Source organism: Lutra lutra, chromosome 1 (assembly GCF_902655055.1).
Source record: "Lutra lutra chromosome 1, mLutLut1.2, whole genome shotgun sequence".
NCBI lineage: Eukaryota > Metazoa > Chordata > Mammalia > Carnivora > Mustelidae > Lutra > Lutra lutra.
Window position 1 is genome coordinate 66,533,803 of NC_062278.1, and position 16,785 is coordinate 66,550,587.

The 16,785-nt window shown below is 44.7% G+C and overlaps 1 protein-coding gene across 2 annotated transcripts in view; it reads right to left on the reverse strand.

Moving 5' to 3' along the window:
* B4GALT4 (beta-1,4-galactosyltransferase 4) overlaps positions 1-16,785 on the reverse strand; it is a 29,805-nt gene continuing 13,020 nt past the window's right edge. Inside the window, exons 3-7 of one of the 2 annotated variants that reach the window (XM_047725656.1) lie at positions 15,379-15,611; positions 12,426-12,613; positions 6,056-6,178; positions 4,018-4,122; positions 1-905 (exon numbers count right to left, since the gene is read on the reverse strand). In XM_047725656.1, the coding sequence (XP_047581612.1) occupies positions 773-905; positions 4,018-4,122; positions 6,056-6,178; positions 12,426-12,613; positions 15,379-15,611 (782 nt within the window). In that variant the 3' untranslated portion in view covers positions 1-772. The remainder of the gene's footprint in view (positions 906-4,017; positions 4,123-6,055; positions 6,179-12,425; positions 12,614-15,378; positions 15,612-16,785) is intronic. The other variant, XR_007126589.1, reaches the window with a different exon arrangement.

The window sequence follows — 16,785 nt, forward strand, 5'->3', positions numbered from 1 at the left end:
ATATTTTACTACAGAGGTATTTTCGATCTATGACTAGTCAATAGGTGATTTGTAAACTGCTAATTCGTATCCCGCATGTACAAAATCATTTTACAAAAATACTTTAAAAAGTAGTAAATAACGTATGTCCTGCTGGGCGATTCCTGGGAGGCATATGTGGGCAGGGGACGCTCGCCACAGACCAGCAGCAGCGGCGGCCACTCCTCTGACACTGGCCTCCCGCGCCATTTGTGCCCAAGTTCACAGCATCTTGATTCTTCACCTTTCTCCTCTCTTCTGGGGCCTTCTTCTCACCTGGGACCCAACTCTTCTCAGAGGACCATGCAGGATATATGAGTAAACAGATAGACTTCGTACCTTTCTACCTCAGATGAGAACAATTCCAGTTCTCTGGACCACTCAGCAATCCTATTTCCTGTGGGCTTTTCTGATCCCATCACGGATCACTTCAAACTTAAATTTCCTTCAGTCCAAGTTTTCAAGTAGCCTTCATGGTATCCTTTGAGCAATCTTTGCAGACTCAGCCCTTCACGTATGGGTATTACAGTCTTTAATAACCCCCAGGAGCAAACCAACCAAGAAAGCTGTCTTCTTACAACTGTTCTATAGTCCCTGTTACTTGGAACTCTGCTAAGAAGATATAAAAAGGAAAAATTCAGCTCAGTCATTAGCTGTGACCAGTTCTTAATGTGTGCTACTAGGGAAAGTCTCTAGTCCAAAATTATTGCAATAAAATATCCAGTTCTTCCAAACGTCACCAGAAGATCCAGGGTCATGCACCAGACCAGAAATCCACTGTGATGTTGGTATACAAAGGATTATAATCCACAGAGAGTAATTTGTAAATACAACTAGTCAACCCATCTGTTCTCCAGACTCGTGATACCTGATGTAAGAGCTTCATCCTAAAGATAAAAAGAACAATGTAAATGGTAATGCAAGAATTTAACATGTATTTCCATTGCTTTTTGCCTTGCTCCCAAATTGACAAAATCATCTTTGTAAATTATTGCACCTGCTCCATTTCCTACTGCAAAAAGTTCATTTTCCCCATCTAAAGTAACGGACCCCAATGATAACTGTATGGTCGTGTGTCAGATCCCATGTTAAGACCCTAGGGACCCATGCACCCAGTCTACAGGACAGAGGACACACAGGTAACACTGACAAACGTGACACATGCCAGCCACTGCTAAGAGGCCCTCTGCTAAGCTTCAGGGTATCCAGGAATCCTCCCATGTTGTTGTCTGTAGGCAGGAGGGTACACAGCTTTCCCAAGAGTCTCTAACAAAGTTAGAATATATGCAGAGGATGATGAATGAAGCGGCACCTGACTTCATGAGGGAGTCTAGGGACGGGTGCACAGAAAGGACATATGACCGAGGCTTAGAAGAGGAGAAAGGTGAGGGAAAGGACATGCAGGCAGGAACACCACCCTGTGCAAGATGCAGAGACATGCAAAGTAGCAGGCTGCATTTCGCAGAGCAGCAGCAATTGCATGGCTGAAGCCCCCGGGAGCTGGGAGTGGAGCAGGAGGTGAACTGAATTAGTCTCCGGGAATTCTGGATGAAAAGCAATACATTCCCTGGGGCGCCTGGGTGGCTCAGTGGGTTAAAGCCTCTGCCTTCAGCTCAGGTCATGATCCCAGACTCCTGGGATCGAGCCCCACATCGGGCTCTCTGCTCGGCAGGGAGCCTGCTTCCCCCCACCCCCCTGCCTGCCTCTCTGCCTACTTGTGATCTCTGTCTGTCAAATAAATAAATAAATAAATAAATAAAATCTTTAAAAAAAAGAAAAGCAATACATTCCGGTTACAGTATCAATGTGGTCGGAGATCAGAAACACAGTGTTGAACTCAGCAGGGTCAGAGAAAACTAATGCAGTATGATTCCACGTATATAAAATTGGAAAACATAAAAAACTAAACAATCTTTTGTAGAGGGATATACACCTATGGGAAAACAACAACAACAAAGAAACAGCAGAAGTAATTATCATTGTCACAAGTATTTATCACAAAAATTCAGGAAAATATGACCTTTTGCGGTAGGAGGAGGAAATGGGATTGGGGAGGTTACACGGGTAACAAACATATATTGGGTTGGGGGTGGTGGTCACGCCTGGGTGGTTCAGTCGGTTAAGCGTCTGCCTTTGGTTCAGGTCATGATCTCAGGGTCCTAGGATTGAGTCCTCCATCAGGCTCCCTGCTCAGCAGAGAGCCTGCTTCTCTTTCTCCCTTTGCCTGATGCTCTGCCTACTTGTACTCTCTATCTCTCTGTCAAATAAATAAATAAAAATATTTTAAAAAAATAAATTGGGTGAAGGACACTACACTGCTCATTACATCAAGAATCTTCACACTTTCCAAACAATTTTAAGTATTCTTTCAGATCTATTCCATAATAATTATTATTTTTTTAATTTAAAAGAAAAAAATGCACCCCTATGGACAAATACTAGAAAGACACATGGAAAACGGAAGTTTTGTTAAAGTCACAGATTCTAAAAAAGGGGGGCTAAGAACCTTTTTAATATTGTTTTAAAATATAAACTCTAACAAAGCCCTATGATATTTTAATACTGTTTTAAAATGTAGATTCCAACAAAAGGGCTAAAAGCACTTTATAGTTTTAAAATTTAGAGTTAAAAATCAGAACAAAGAACTGTAGATTCTTCAAGTATTGTCCCAAAAAGAAATGGCTTATCTGCCAGGATTCTTTGGTAAAAGGGCCAATTCCTGGAGCGTGAGAAGTATAGGATAAGCCTAGAACAGCTCATCACACAGGAGTACAGGCAAGGGAGCTCTCAAAACTAGTGTGTTTATGTCAAAGGATCGAAGAGTCAGCTCAAAAAAGATGCCACTCGCCAAAGATGAGACAAACCAGGCATTGAAAAGAATATTAACTACATCCTGAAGGATGCTGGGAAGAGCAACTCATCATTTTGAAAACTAAAAAATCAGTACTGATTCTTCCCCTTCATTCTGCCTTTTCTGTGAAAACCATACCCTGGTGTAGTCAAACAGATGAAGAAGGGAAGTCCTTCTTTGCAGAAAAATCTATCTAATCATTGCAGAAGGCATGATAGAATATCAGAATTTTGCAATCCTAATTAAATAATAAGTTTATGCAATAAGCACCAACGGCTGCTAAGATCATTGGGTGCCAATGGGGAACCTAGATGGGGCTGACAACTCTTAAACCCAGAGATCAATGCTAGTATCACAAAGACCTGACCAGGCATTCCATCTTCCTGTGGTGATACAAGAGGAGCTACGTGGCACCACTGGTGAAGTGTTCTTGCCCCGAAATAGTACTGAATTCCATTCAAGTCTCCAGGATCTAATTCGCAGTCTACAAGGGAATGTAGAAGTCAGAGGCACATATGAAGTCTTACTGCTGGGATGCCATTCACAAGATCCACAAGGTAGCAAATTCCACCTGACAAATGACCTGGTTTGTTCAACAAATAAAATGCAAGGGCAAAAAAGTAGGGGAGAGGTAATCTGCAGATTAAGAGATTTCAGAGAGATGATCCAAATGCACTGTGTGGACCTTGTCTAGATCCTGATCTGAAAGGGGGAAAAATTTTTATGGGATAATCAGGGAAATCCAAACACTAACTGGGTATTTGATGATCTTGAGGAAGTATTGTTAATCTTATTTTAGGTATGATAATGCTACAGTGGTTCTTTCTTTAAGACTTCTTATACTGAAGGATGTACACCGAAGTATTTACACATAAAATGCTGTGATATTTGATTTGCTTTTAAAAATCTAGTGGGGGAGGAGAAGGTCGGAAAAGGAAGAGATAACATGAGTTGGTGACTATTGAAGCTAAGTATGTGGTATGCGAAGGTTCAATATACCATTCCCGCCACTTTTGTGTCTGTTCGAAATAACCTTAGTAAAAAGCTCTGAACAAAATAAATGCACTCATCTGATCGAATTCAACAGAGTCCTTATCGACAAAAGACACTAACCAGGTGCCTGACAGGCATGTGAATGCAGGACTTACCGTTCTATGTTCACCTCATTTCCTCTGTCTCTAGTGTGGAAGATCATGGTATATTTACCCACTTCAGGCATTGGCCGGATTATTTTCATTCTATGAAGCTCAACCCTAGAAGAATAGCAGAAATTTTTTTTTAAGTCTATCCTACTTATCTATCACCAGGCACTTAACAAAAATCATTTATAAAATTTACACATATGCACACACACACACACACACACACACACACAGTCACACAGAGCTTGATCACTAGGATTTAAAAAAAAAAAAAAGACTTCTTATGATTTTGGGCCTCAGGCAGTAAAGTCCATTAAGAATCACATTTAACATTTACTACTGGGATACAAAGGAGATGTGTCAATTTATAGTTTGTCATTTTCCAAAACACCTGAGAAGTACTCATTCTAATTTTTTAAAACATCATAATAAATAGGAGAATCCAGTCTCTCTGGATGCCCAATTTACTTAGTGTTTCCTTTTTTAGCAAAGAAAGTAATGACCATTTAAGGTCCCAGGCTTATAAGCCAACAAACGCAGGTATAAATCTAGAATTTGTTTTTTACAATCTGGGTAAGTCAGTTCATGATTCCGGGTCTCAACTGCTTCTCTGTAAACGGGAATGGTGTTATAGGGGTGTTATGACAGGCCCAAATCAAACAGTCTCCACGGAACACGGTTTGCAAACAGTAATGTGATACAGAAGTGCAAAGAAGGCTGGTGCCTGTTGTCTGGGTGAGTAAATTCATGTTTAGTAAATAAATCTTAGCCAACTTTTAGGTTCAAATCATTGGTGTTTATTCATAACATTAGTCAAGAACCACTCTGGAGGTCAGGATGTTTTCCTCAAATGAAAGCAAAACTGGGGTCTCCCCTCTACCTTGCAGCTGAGGAGGATCAAGAAGATAGTGAAATTACATGAAATGTGCAAAAGTCTATTACGCATCCCAGCTGGACAGTGAAGTGGATCTGGGGAACATGGTGGATACTGTCTGTCTGTAGTCCTTGCTACTCTTGCCCTAAAACCCATCAGGTGCCCTCTGTCTACTTCATAAGCCAAGGCCATACAGGCTGCTAATGGGCTGGGCCATAAAGTCCTGCTGCCCATCCCTAAGGCTATTCATACAGAGCCTTTAGTGAGGGAAACCCATTTTCTCCTGCCAGAAACATTCCAGAGGCTCTCAGCCTAGTCAGGGAAACAAGACCAACATGGAACCATGGTTTCTTCATACTAAAGCTATGGAAAGTTTCTGGCAGTCACACATCTATTAGTTCAGAACCCCAGCTAAGAAATTTCCTTTCTATGAGGCAACAGTAGGAGAAAGGGGGGTCTCCTAACAGCCCTAAAGGCCTTTCATTAGAAGTCTGAAGATACTAGCCTCAGGCTCTTGTATACTTAAGTTGGGGAGCTAGGGATACCCATAACTATCTAATCACAACACCCAAGACAAGGGGGTGGGTGAGCTAAGAGAAGAGGCCAGACATGCTCCCTTGAGCCCCCCAGAGCAGAAAGTAGTCCAAGAAAATCTGAGGGTGAGGCCAGCAGCTTGTCCAAGTGCATGGGGCTGGCTAAGGCCTAAGCACAAAAGGACATCTTGGCCTGAGCCTGGGGGTGCCACTCCTCACAAGCTGTTGGCACTCTCTGCTCTGGAAATGGCAAACTGTGCCAGGATTCCCTTGGGTGTGGGGAAAAGCATGGCTTACAACAGGCTCTCTGGCCATTTTCCTCAAATTACAGTTTGGCAGAATCTTGGACTCTGTCCCAGGAAGTAATACCCATCAGCAAGTCCAGAAACCTCCATCAACATTTCTGGCCCCTAAACACTCCCAGGAGCCAAAAACAAACGACCCTCCATCATTTCTGAACAGCCAGTGGCAAACAGCAATGTGGGCCAGGCTCCCTCCCCTACCCCATCTTTACGCCCCATTCTGCGGCCTCATGGCCTCCCGGACTGGCATCTATAGGAATTCTCTGTAAACGTAGGTTTCTAGAGCCACCAGTGATAGCAGAGCCCCGTGAAGGGGACCTGCCCCTGTTGTTCACCTGAGTCTGAGGTCATCGTCTTCGCCTCCCCATCCCCAGTAGTTGTTAGAGAATCCATTCACCTTGAAAAATTGCTCTCTGCTGAGGGCAGTGACACCCCCAAAATATCCACTGTAACGTAACCTAGAGCAGAAGAGAGGAGAAATAACAGTAACATTAGCACAAGGCCTTTTTGTTCTCCACACACTCTCCAGAAGTCTCTCGTGTCAGGGATAGCATCCTAGGAACATGCTGAAGACCACACATTTTCATCCATCCACTCCTTCTTGACCTCCACCTCCCAGCGTTCCTGGCCTTCCTGCCAGCCCTTCTTTCCTCTGCCTAAATAAATGCTCCCGTCTGCTCACTAAGCAAAGTGCTCCCCTCCTGTGACTGTGAATGTTTGTGTACAGAGGTCTACAGAGGTAGCTGTAAACACGCACAACATCATCAGAGCTGAATGACAGATTTCACCTCATGCGCCAAACCAGTAAGGAGTGATGGTGGCCAAGGGCACTGGGTCAGGAAGGATCCTGAGGCTGCCTCCAGGTTCAGCATGAATGAATGCCCTAATGAATATACTGGTTTTTCACTTTTACTTTTTTTGGCTGGGTGGGGTAGAGAGGAGACAGCTCCTACACACACTTTGTGTGCAAACTCCACTTCTGTGCATGCGAAGTTCCATCTCTGAGTCCTGGAGAAGCCAACGCACCTCAGCCATCTTGAGGTTTCTGACTTGGGCTACAAGACAGAGGATACAGAAATAGAATGTATGGAACAGTAAGAGGAAGACAGTAGATTATGTCTTGGGTAAGCTGAATTTGAATTTGAGATACCCCTGGTGCTTTTGCTAGTGGGCAAAAGGATATAGGATCCAAGTCCAAAAGAGAAGAGTGGCTACAGATATGGCTTTGGAACTAAGATGTCCAGAGGTGGTGGATGAAGCTATAGGAGCAGGAGAAATTGCCTAAAGACTACACAGTAGGGGGGCGCCTGGGTGGCTCAGTGGGTTAAAGCCTCTGCCTTCAGCTCAGGTCATGATCCCAGGGTCCTGGGATCGAGCCCCGCATCGGGCTCTCTGCTCGGCGGGGAGCCTGCTTCCTCCTCTCTCTGACTGTCTCTCTGCCTGCTTGTAATCTCTGTCTGTCAAATAAATAAATAAAAATCTTTAAAAAAAAAAAAAGACTACACAGTAGGTAAGAGGAGGAGAGTGCAAAGGGTAGAGTTGTGCAGAGACCAGTAAGAAAAAGGGGACGGGGGGCGCCTGGGTGGCTCGGTGGGTTGGGCCGCTGCCTTCGGCTCGGGTCATGATCCCAGGTCCTGGGTTCGAGCCCTATGTCGGGCTTTCTGCTCAGCAGGGAGCCTGCTTCCTCCTCTCTCTCTGCCTGCCTCTCTGCCTACTTGTGATTTCTCTCTGTCAAATAAATAAATAAAAATCTTTAAAAAAAAAAAAAAAGAAAAAAAAAAAAAAAAAAAAAAAGAAAAAGGGGACGGGGAAGAGACCAGGAATAACAGGGCAGAGAGCATCTCCCAGTCATACGGGTTTCTGATGGATGACTGGTGGACAAATGAGCAAACCTGAGCAAAAAGGCAACATGTGAATATAACACTGTAACAATCCAGAAATGAAAATGTAGGTACTTTAGTAACGTGGATGTTACTGAATAAAAAGATACAAACATATGGAGAATTTCTAATTTGAATTAACTTCAGGTCAAAGTGTGCCAGGACCAATTAAATATTTCTGTTTTCCCAGATAAGAAAAACCAAAAGGAAAGATCAATAAGCACATAGACAGACACTTGCCATGGAACAGGTGTGAGTCTCAAAGTCTAATCTGTTGTTTGGCTGTTGGCTTCTGTGTTCTGAGTATAAATGGGGAGGGTCTGCTTAACCCACAATGGAAATAGATTTACTTGTAACCCCTCAACCTAAAATCCTAGAAAATGGTATCACAACAACTTAAGCAACAGGAATAAAGTGCTCAGAAGGCAGCTGTAACTGGCCAAGACATAGGCTGCTGTGACTTGTTGCCATGGCTGCCGGCCTCTGACTGGGAAGGTGTTTTTTTGTTTTGTTTTGTTTTGTTTTTTTGAAGATTTTATTTATTTATTTGAGGAGGCGTGGAGAGAGAGAGAAAGAGATAGCAAGAAAAGAGAGTGAGCAGGAAGGAGAGGGAGAAGCAGGCTCCCCACTGAGCAGGGAGCCCGATGCGGGGGATCATGACCTGAGCTGAAGGCCCACGTTTAGCAGACTGAGCCACCCAGGTGCCCCTGGGAAGGCATCCTCAAGGCCCTGCAGACCAGCAGCTTCATCAGGACACCGAGGAACAGCACTGCCCAGACGCAGTCTGCCAGGCACCCACGATGGGTCACCAGGAGCAAACAGCCATTACTGACCTGACTGTGGTTGATTAAGTAACCACCAGCCACTGTGTGCAAGACGGTGAGCTAGACCCAGGAACAGCGGGGCCCTGCCCTGAAAGAGCTTCCAGTCTAACAAAAGACACGAGGATCATCAGGGTCCTGAGGAAGGTGATGCCATGCAGCGGCGGTAGGTGGGCCTGCGAGGGTTCAACAGGCAGGAACATGGGGAAACTACGGCCAGAACGCCACAAGGACGAGTGAAGAGAGGGACGAACTCGGGCCGTCTGGGAGCACCCGGAGAGCCACGTAGCCGCAGCGGGAGGCAAACAAGGACACCAGCCTGAAAGAAGGGTGAGGAACTCTCAGTTTCTCAGCTGTTTCCTAAACGGCAAATATCTACGTGTTTGTCGATCCCTGCTTTTGTTTTTGCTTCTTATCGGGAAAAGCATAACCACTTAACTGGCCCAGAAGTTTTATTTATTTTTAAAGGGCTATAAGGCCCAAAGGTGGGGAAAATATAGCCCTAAAATAACAGCAGCGTCCTTGCACAAAGCAGTCGGGTACCAAAGCAATTCTTTGCAGTCAAATGTGCGGCAGGCTGGTCCAAGGCCTCGTCACTGATCCACAGTCAGTGAGATAAACCAGAGTTACGTCTGGCCTCATCAGAGTATCAGAGTATGAGACAGTGGGGGCAGGTAAATTCTTCCCTCTGTGTGTGGGTGAAGTGAAAACTTTTCTTGCACTTCTCATCACACTCATGGGGCGGCCGTTGCAAATATTAAATCACGTGTTTCAAGCTCTGCGACCCAGTGGAACATAGTGGCCAAGAAAGTAGACGTTTAGCTGCCTGTGACCCCACCTGCCCTCTGGCCTGCAACCAGAGGGATTTTGCCCAAAATAGCAAAGGTAAGGAGTAGGGGAGGAGGGTAAGGGCAACTCCTCCGTTACTTGGGCCACACAGGATGAGGCGGTTTACACGATACATACGATAAAGTAGAAAAATAGAAATGACAAACAACCGAGACCGGAGGAGAAGTTAAAACAGAATCTAAGATTAAAATAGGAAATATATTAGAACTCTGATCTACAAATAAGATTTTTTTCAGCTTCTAAAAGAAGGCCATGGCTTTGGTTCAGAGCTTCCTACATCCAGATCAAAAGAGACACACTCAATCTCCTGATTCATATTAAGAAAACCCTGCCAGTTACTCAAAGAACAGAAAGGCTTTCTGATATCTAGTTACAAAGGAAACGTCTGGCCAGTGACGGTAGCAAATCAAATACCAAGATTCACGCAGGAGCTGTTTTTAGAGTGAGCAACATTTGATGAAACTGCTGACTGTGGCAACTGAAGTTTTACTCAAAATTAACTTCCAGCAGGAGACCCAAGAACTCAGTTTCTTGTGGTCTAGCTGCATTAAAAAAAAAAAAAATCTAGAATCCCAATAAAAATCCTTTAAACAATCCTGTGTATCTGCACGCCAAAAATAAACAACAACAAAAACAATGCTGTGTGGTTGTAATTTCTCGACACAAATGTGTAGAAAGAACTGGGCCACAGGAAGTTATCTATGGAAGATCCAAAGTACAGGTGTTCTGTGTTATATATGGTGATGATCTTACTAAATTTATGTAGACTGCTGACGTGCTTCTGAATAATAGGCTGCTTTCTTTCATGCACAAGTGGCTCAAGGAGACCAGGAAGCAAAATCTCCAGGTAAGGATCATGATAAAATTCCTCAAGGGAAAAACTCCTGCAATTCTCTTACAAGCATGGCATCTCCTCTCTCAGCTTCTCCCCTCTGCTTTGCTGCACCTGATACACTAAAGGCCAGCTGCACTGAGCTCCTCCGCTCATTCTTCAGCTGTATCCATGTATCAGAAAGCCCTCAGTCCCCTCCATTAGAAATTCAAATTCCTGGGCGCCTGGGTGGCTCAGTGGGTTAGGCCGCTGCCTTCAGCTCAGGTCGTGGTCTCAGGGTCCTGGGATTGAGTCCCGCATCGGGCTCTCTGCAAAGCAGGGAGCCAGCTTCCCTCTCTCTCTCTCTCTGCCTGCCTACTTGTGATCTCTCTCTGTCAAATAAATAAATAAAAATCTTTAAAAAAAAAAAAAAAAAGAAATTCAAATTCCTTAGCTGCCTGAACCAGACCTGCCTGAACCAGACCTGCCTAATCCAGCCCCTCCCTGCCCCCATCTTTGCCCCTCCTCCCTCCACCATCCCAGACATTCATGTTTGAGCACTAATAAACTACCTGCATTTCCCCCAAAACCATGCCATGCGCTCTCTTTTCCAAGTCTTAGAACTCCACTAGGAAGCTCCCATTGTTGCACACAATGAAGTGGCCACGTTCCCTGGGGAAGAGCTTTAAACCCTTCCATAGGTGTTTCTTTAAAGACCTTGTGTGCTCACCCACTGTAGCTTGTTCTAGGTATTTGTTTCTATCCCACAGTTCACACAGGGACTCGGTGTGAAGTCAGCACCTAAGGCAAAAATTACTTGCGATGTTACACTTAGAAATCTCTTTTTTTTTTTATTGTTTTTATTCGTTTGTCGGAGAGAGAGGGAGAGACCGAGAGTGAGCACAAGCAGAGAGAACAGCAGACAGAGCAGAAGCAGGCACCCTGCTGGGTAAGGAGCCCAATGTGGGACTCGATCCCAAGACCCTGGGATCGTGCCCTGAGCCGAAGGCAGACGCTAAACCGACTGAGCCACCCACGTGTCCCTACACTTAGAAATCTCTTAGAGTCCAAAGTGACGTACACAATTTGAGCAGCATGGAAACTCAGATTAAGCGCGTTATCAAGGGATTTCGTGATTTCCATCTCCTGCTCCCTTCCCGGAGTAGACAATGGTGCAATCTCCTGGGTTATAATTGCGTGACTCTCTCCCTGCCTCCTCCTTTCTCCCCATCATGACCAACTGTTTACAGCTGGATTGGCATAAGTGCAAAACTGATGCATCTCCATGGCAGCTGGTGTCCCCCACACCATCACGCCACAGCGAGCTGTCCGAGGGCAGGCGCCAGCATTATTCAAACTGGTCTCATGGCCCCCAGCACAGCAAGCACCACAGACATGAGCACACTTGCAATGGCAGGGCCTGGGGCAAGCAGACAGGGAAACATGCAAACACATAAGCAAACATACAGTTTCATTTATGGAGAATCTTTTTGGTCATTGTTTCTTCTTGGTTGTGCTTGAATAAGAACTGGTATGAAGTAAGATGAAAAACAGCTAAGCCTCTGCTGGAAGACAGTGGGCAGAAGTAGACAGGAATGATGGGACCTGCAGTGTCTGGGTGGCTCAGTTGGTTAAGCGTCTGCCTTCAGCTCAGGTCATGATCCCAGAATCGAATCCCACATGGGGCTGCTTGCTCATCGGGGAGCCTGCTTCTCTCTCTCTCTCTTGCCTGCTGCTCCCCCTGCTTGTGCTATCTGTCAAATAAATAAGTAAATCTTGCCCAAAAAAAAAAAAGAAAAACGTGACCTAAGCAATTCTCACAATGGCTTTGAGAGTCAGAAACTTGTCCCGGGAGTCCTGGCCCTTGAACAGACTAGTCTGTGGCCATGCCCCTCCCCATTCTCCCTCAGAACCCTGGGAAGATGCCACAGTCTGAAAAAGAAACTTCACAGTCTCACAACAGAGGCCTAAAAGTCGACATAAGGGGCACACTCTTGTCGCCTCCTGGGAGGGGAAGTCAGGGATAGCCACGCAAGCAACTTGAGTTCTACTCAGCGTGGACTTCCTGGCAGAAGTTCCACGACGGGGGTGCTGTGGGTGGGGCTGGCTGTCATTTGCAATGCTTGGATAGCTTTCCCTCTCCTGTTCTTTCCCTGCTGTCTTTCATCCTCTGCCAAGACCCTTGTGATTCCTGTTCTGAACTTAAGTGATGGGTCGTGGATCATTTTTCCTATTCCTCGTTATCCTGCAACAGTCCGGACACGATGTCCCACACAGCCCTGATGACAACAGAGCAAGCTTCTTGGCCCGAGTAAGCCATGGGCAGCGCCGCCTTCCTGCTTACCTGTACCCTGTGCTGTTCCTGCCGACCACCAGATGCTTGGGCTGCTCCTCACATTTATAGAGGTTCAAGTCGTTCTCGGGCACCAGGTCCACATCGTGGAATATAAAGCAGTCCCAATTTTCATCCTTGAGAGCTTCTAGATAGCCCACATTCAAGAGTTTGGCTCGATTAAACTTTTTACTTCCAGCCTACAGATGCAGAAATTAAAACTTGGAAAGTGGAAGAGATTAAGGTTTCACACTGTGCCCCTCTCCAGCTCTGACGCAGGAGCTGGAATTATTTTTCCCAAGTAAAGATCTGATGGAGTAACAATAAAGACCATTTGCTTCTTTTTTTTTTTTTGTCTGTTTTGCATTTTTTCATATATGCTTGTATCCCCAAAGTGACAAACATGCCTTAAAGTGGAGAATTGTGGTTGAATGGGTATGTAGTTTCAGTTTTGCAATGTGAGAAATGTTTAGAGAGTGGTTACATGATAATGTGAATATACTTCACACAACTAAACTATATATTTAAAAACAGTTAAGATGCATTTTTGGTGACTGTGAACCGGGGCGAGATCCTGACAGGGCTGAAGACTTCGGATCTCACCGTTCTCCCAGCCCACTGACCTTGCCCTGATGTCCCTCACTAAAATCACCTGATCAGGGGGGAAAAAAATGTTAAGATACTAAATTTTATGTATATTTCATAATTTTAAAAAAGGTCATGGTTTTAAACTACAAATAAAAATAACTCAAAAAATTTTTTAAAAACATACATTTAGGGGCGCCTGGGTGGCTCAGTGTTTAAAGCCTCTGCCTTCGGCTCGGGTCATGATCCCAGGGTCCTGGGATCGAGTCCCGCATCGGGCTCTCTGCTCAGCGGGGAGCCTGCCTCCTCCTCCTCTCTCTCTCTGCCTGCCTCTCTGCCTACTTGTGATCTGTCAAATAAATAAAAAAAAAATCTTAAAAAAAAATACATTTATTTATTCCACATAAAAATATAAACCTTTCTTATATACAAGTCATGCCAATTAGTATCACTGCTTTACTAACTTCCAGCTGATCCCAATCTTACCGTATGTAACAAATTTACACTAAGCTTCCAAGAGAAGTTGCTTAACAGAAAAGACCAAGAAATCTCGACCTGTAAACAGAGGTTATCACTAGTATTTCTAAGCTACTTAGAAGTTTCTTGGAATCACTGTAAAAGAAGCCTGTTTTAATCCTTAATTGCAGAAGTTTATCTTCAGGGCACCTGGGTGGCTCAGTCAGTTGTGTCAGTCCCTTGATTTTGGCCCGGGTCATGATGTCAAGATCCTGGGATCAAGCCCCACGTGGAGCCCTGCCGTGAGCCTGCTTGACCCTCTCCCTTTACTTCCCACCCCCCAGCTTGCTCTCCCTCTCTCTCTCTTTCTCAAATAAATAAAACCTTTAAAAAAAAAAAAAAAAAAGAAGGCATTCCTCATAGTGACCTCATAGAAGGGATTCATCACTGGGTAAGAAGAGAATACAATTCAAACAGCAATACGAACAAAGCTATAGCATGAAGAAGATTTTACAGGCTTAATTTTCTCATGGCTGTGTGGATCATAACCCTTAAGAATAAATTCCACTTTAATAAACGGTTTATCATAAAGAAAATCCAGGCATTTCTCAAAAGTGACTAAAGTATTTTCCTGAAAAGAGTATCACCAAGCAGACATATTTTTCTAGTCACAAATATACTGTACATTGGGGGTTGCTATCCTGAGTAAGACCTGAGAATGAACAACAGTGTTAAAAAGAAAAATAATTATGGGGAGCTTGGGTGGCTCAGTCAGTTAAATGTCCAATTATTGGCTTCAGCTCAGGTCATGATCTCAGGGTCCTGAGACTAAGTCTGACTTCAGGCTCCGTGTTCAGCAAGGAGTCTGCTGGACATTCTCTCTCTCCTCCTCCCCCTCTCTACCTACCTCCCATGTGTGAGCTCGCTCTCCTCTCAAACAAATAAATAAATAAAATCTTTTTTAAAAATTATAATCCACTAATAGTAAAATTTTGTTTCAAATTCTAAAAAATGGTCATATTATATATGCATATTGATTTCAAGAGCCCCCATTTACTTTAAAGTATATATTGCAAAATTATATCCTCTGACTTGTCAAAGGTCTCCTAAAACAAATACATCCAGTTATGAAACATTAAATATGTAATGAATGATTTTGCTTACACTTCTGGCATTTGTGAGGTTTTGAAGGGAATTATTTGAATGGTGTGGGACAATTTGGGAAAGCTAGAAATGGGTATTTAAGTTGATGCCTCTTATTTCAATAAACATTAATACCAAATACAGGCATCTTCATCAGCCTCTCTACTTAGAGCTAAATTCTTCAAAAGCACCCTAGCTTATCACTAACTGAATCATGCTTCTGGAAGCCAAATAAGGGAGTCAAGAAAGTGAAAACTAAACATATCTGTTTTATATAATAAAAGTTATAGGCAGAAAGATGGAGACAGTTATAGAACCCCATAGCTATTAACACAGTAACCTGTCAGATCCTCTGCCTAGATTCCCACTGATTAGCCATGCTCAATAATGAAAAACAAGTCCAATATCTCATCGTGTAGTATATAGCAAAGGCAGGAGGAAATATAAGGCAAATCTCCAGGGAAAATCTTTGGGTGGTCATTGGCCAACATGGAAGGGCTCATACACAAAAAACAAAATGAGACAAAACAAAACTAAACAAAACAGACTTCCTCCAGAGGTTTATTTAAGAAGCAGTAAAATTTCCCAGCATTTAGTCTGATTATTCCACACTCAGAGACAAGAATTTCCCTTACTCCTTTCATGGATAAGTGAGGTAGGAGACCTGTTATTTGATGAGTTTGTCGCTCCTTTTACCCAAGAGACACAAATGGCCAAGTCCCTCAATCTCACCCCAGAGAGAGGAGGATGCGGGGGCGGGAGGGCAGACCAGACCACTCACCTGGTGGATGACGTAGATGCCATAGTCCAGCTGCTGTCTCTGCAGGAAGGGGTGAAGGTGTTCGAGCAGGTACATCAGGTGTTTCTCTCTGTTCCGGTGAGGAATGAGGATGGCGACCCGCTGTAAGGCCTTACATTCCTCAGGGTGATGCCGGCCTCTGTGCACTTGGGGATTTTTTGCCGCCACTTCCTCCAGAGTGAGGTCTGGTTTGAAAACGAGCTTGTTTGGGCCCTCTGTAGTAGAAACAGAACACAGGAAATGGCCGTGGCTATCTCATCAAGGGCTGACAGGGGTAACATGAGCACTTACATAATGCACTTAGAACACTATCTGACCACACCGTGAAGACCAGAGGAGTGCTGGCTTTTATTATTATTACTTTAAAGGCTCATTCGGTCATGAACTATAACCAGAGTCATGTGACCCAGGTTCCCAGCTGCAAAAGGAAGTAAATGACACATAAGAGCATTTTCTTGTGGCTGGGTAACTGACTCTGGGTCTGTGACCCATCCGTGAGGGGGAGATGGCATTCTGTCCCCGCAGCTCTGGTAAAGAGCAGAGGTCAGGGCTAGACTAAGTAATTTCAAATTGCTCAAATCCTTGTTTTCTTCTCAAAATTCCAAAGGGGGTAAAGTCCGTTACAAATCAGAAGCACTCCATGGAATCAAGCTCATGGGCAAGGCCATTCTCCCACTCTGTCCCTGAGCTCCAGGAAGCTATCCTTGCTCACTGAAGGTAAAACCACGAAAGGAAACAGCAACCAGCCTCACGCCTCACCCAACAGCAGCATGTAGGCACAACACCCTAACTCTCCCCTGGGCCATGGTAGCAGATGCCCCCCAACACCACATTTGCCCAGTGAGTCTCGACACAACCTGAGTGGATGAAAGCCAAGGCCATGCATGGTAACCAACCTCGTGCAAGCCTTTACAGATTAGGCCAAAGCCACGGGCCCTCATCCTCAATCTGAATTAACATCGAATACTGACTGGTAAGAGAGGAGGCAGAACTCTGGTCAGAGAACTCAGCCGTGCGTTTTTGAAACTCCATATACACCGCTCAGGCAGTAACATCTGCAGATGCTAGCATGTTGTGCACTCCTCTCTGGAGCAAGGCAGTCACCGGCCCTCCCAATGTGTGAGCCCCCATGCCTTGCTCCGTGGGACCACCCCTGCCTGGCCATGGCTGCTTGGACGAGGTGCCAGGGTCTGTGAAGCAGTTCAAAGGCTCAGCCCAGCAGCACCAAGGGCAAATAACTGCTTCCAGCCGCCTAGAGAGACTAACTGGCCCGTAAGGAAGAGCCTTTCCTGAAGGTGTGAGGCACAGAGCTGGCAGGCAGTGATGCCTGAAAAGCCACCAGTAGGAAAATGAGTTGCATGGGGAAGCCTGGATGGCTCAGTCTGTTAA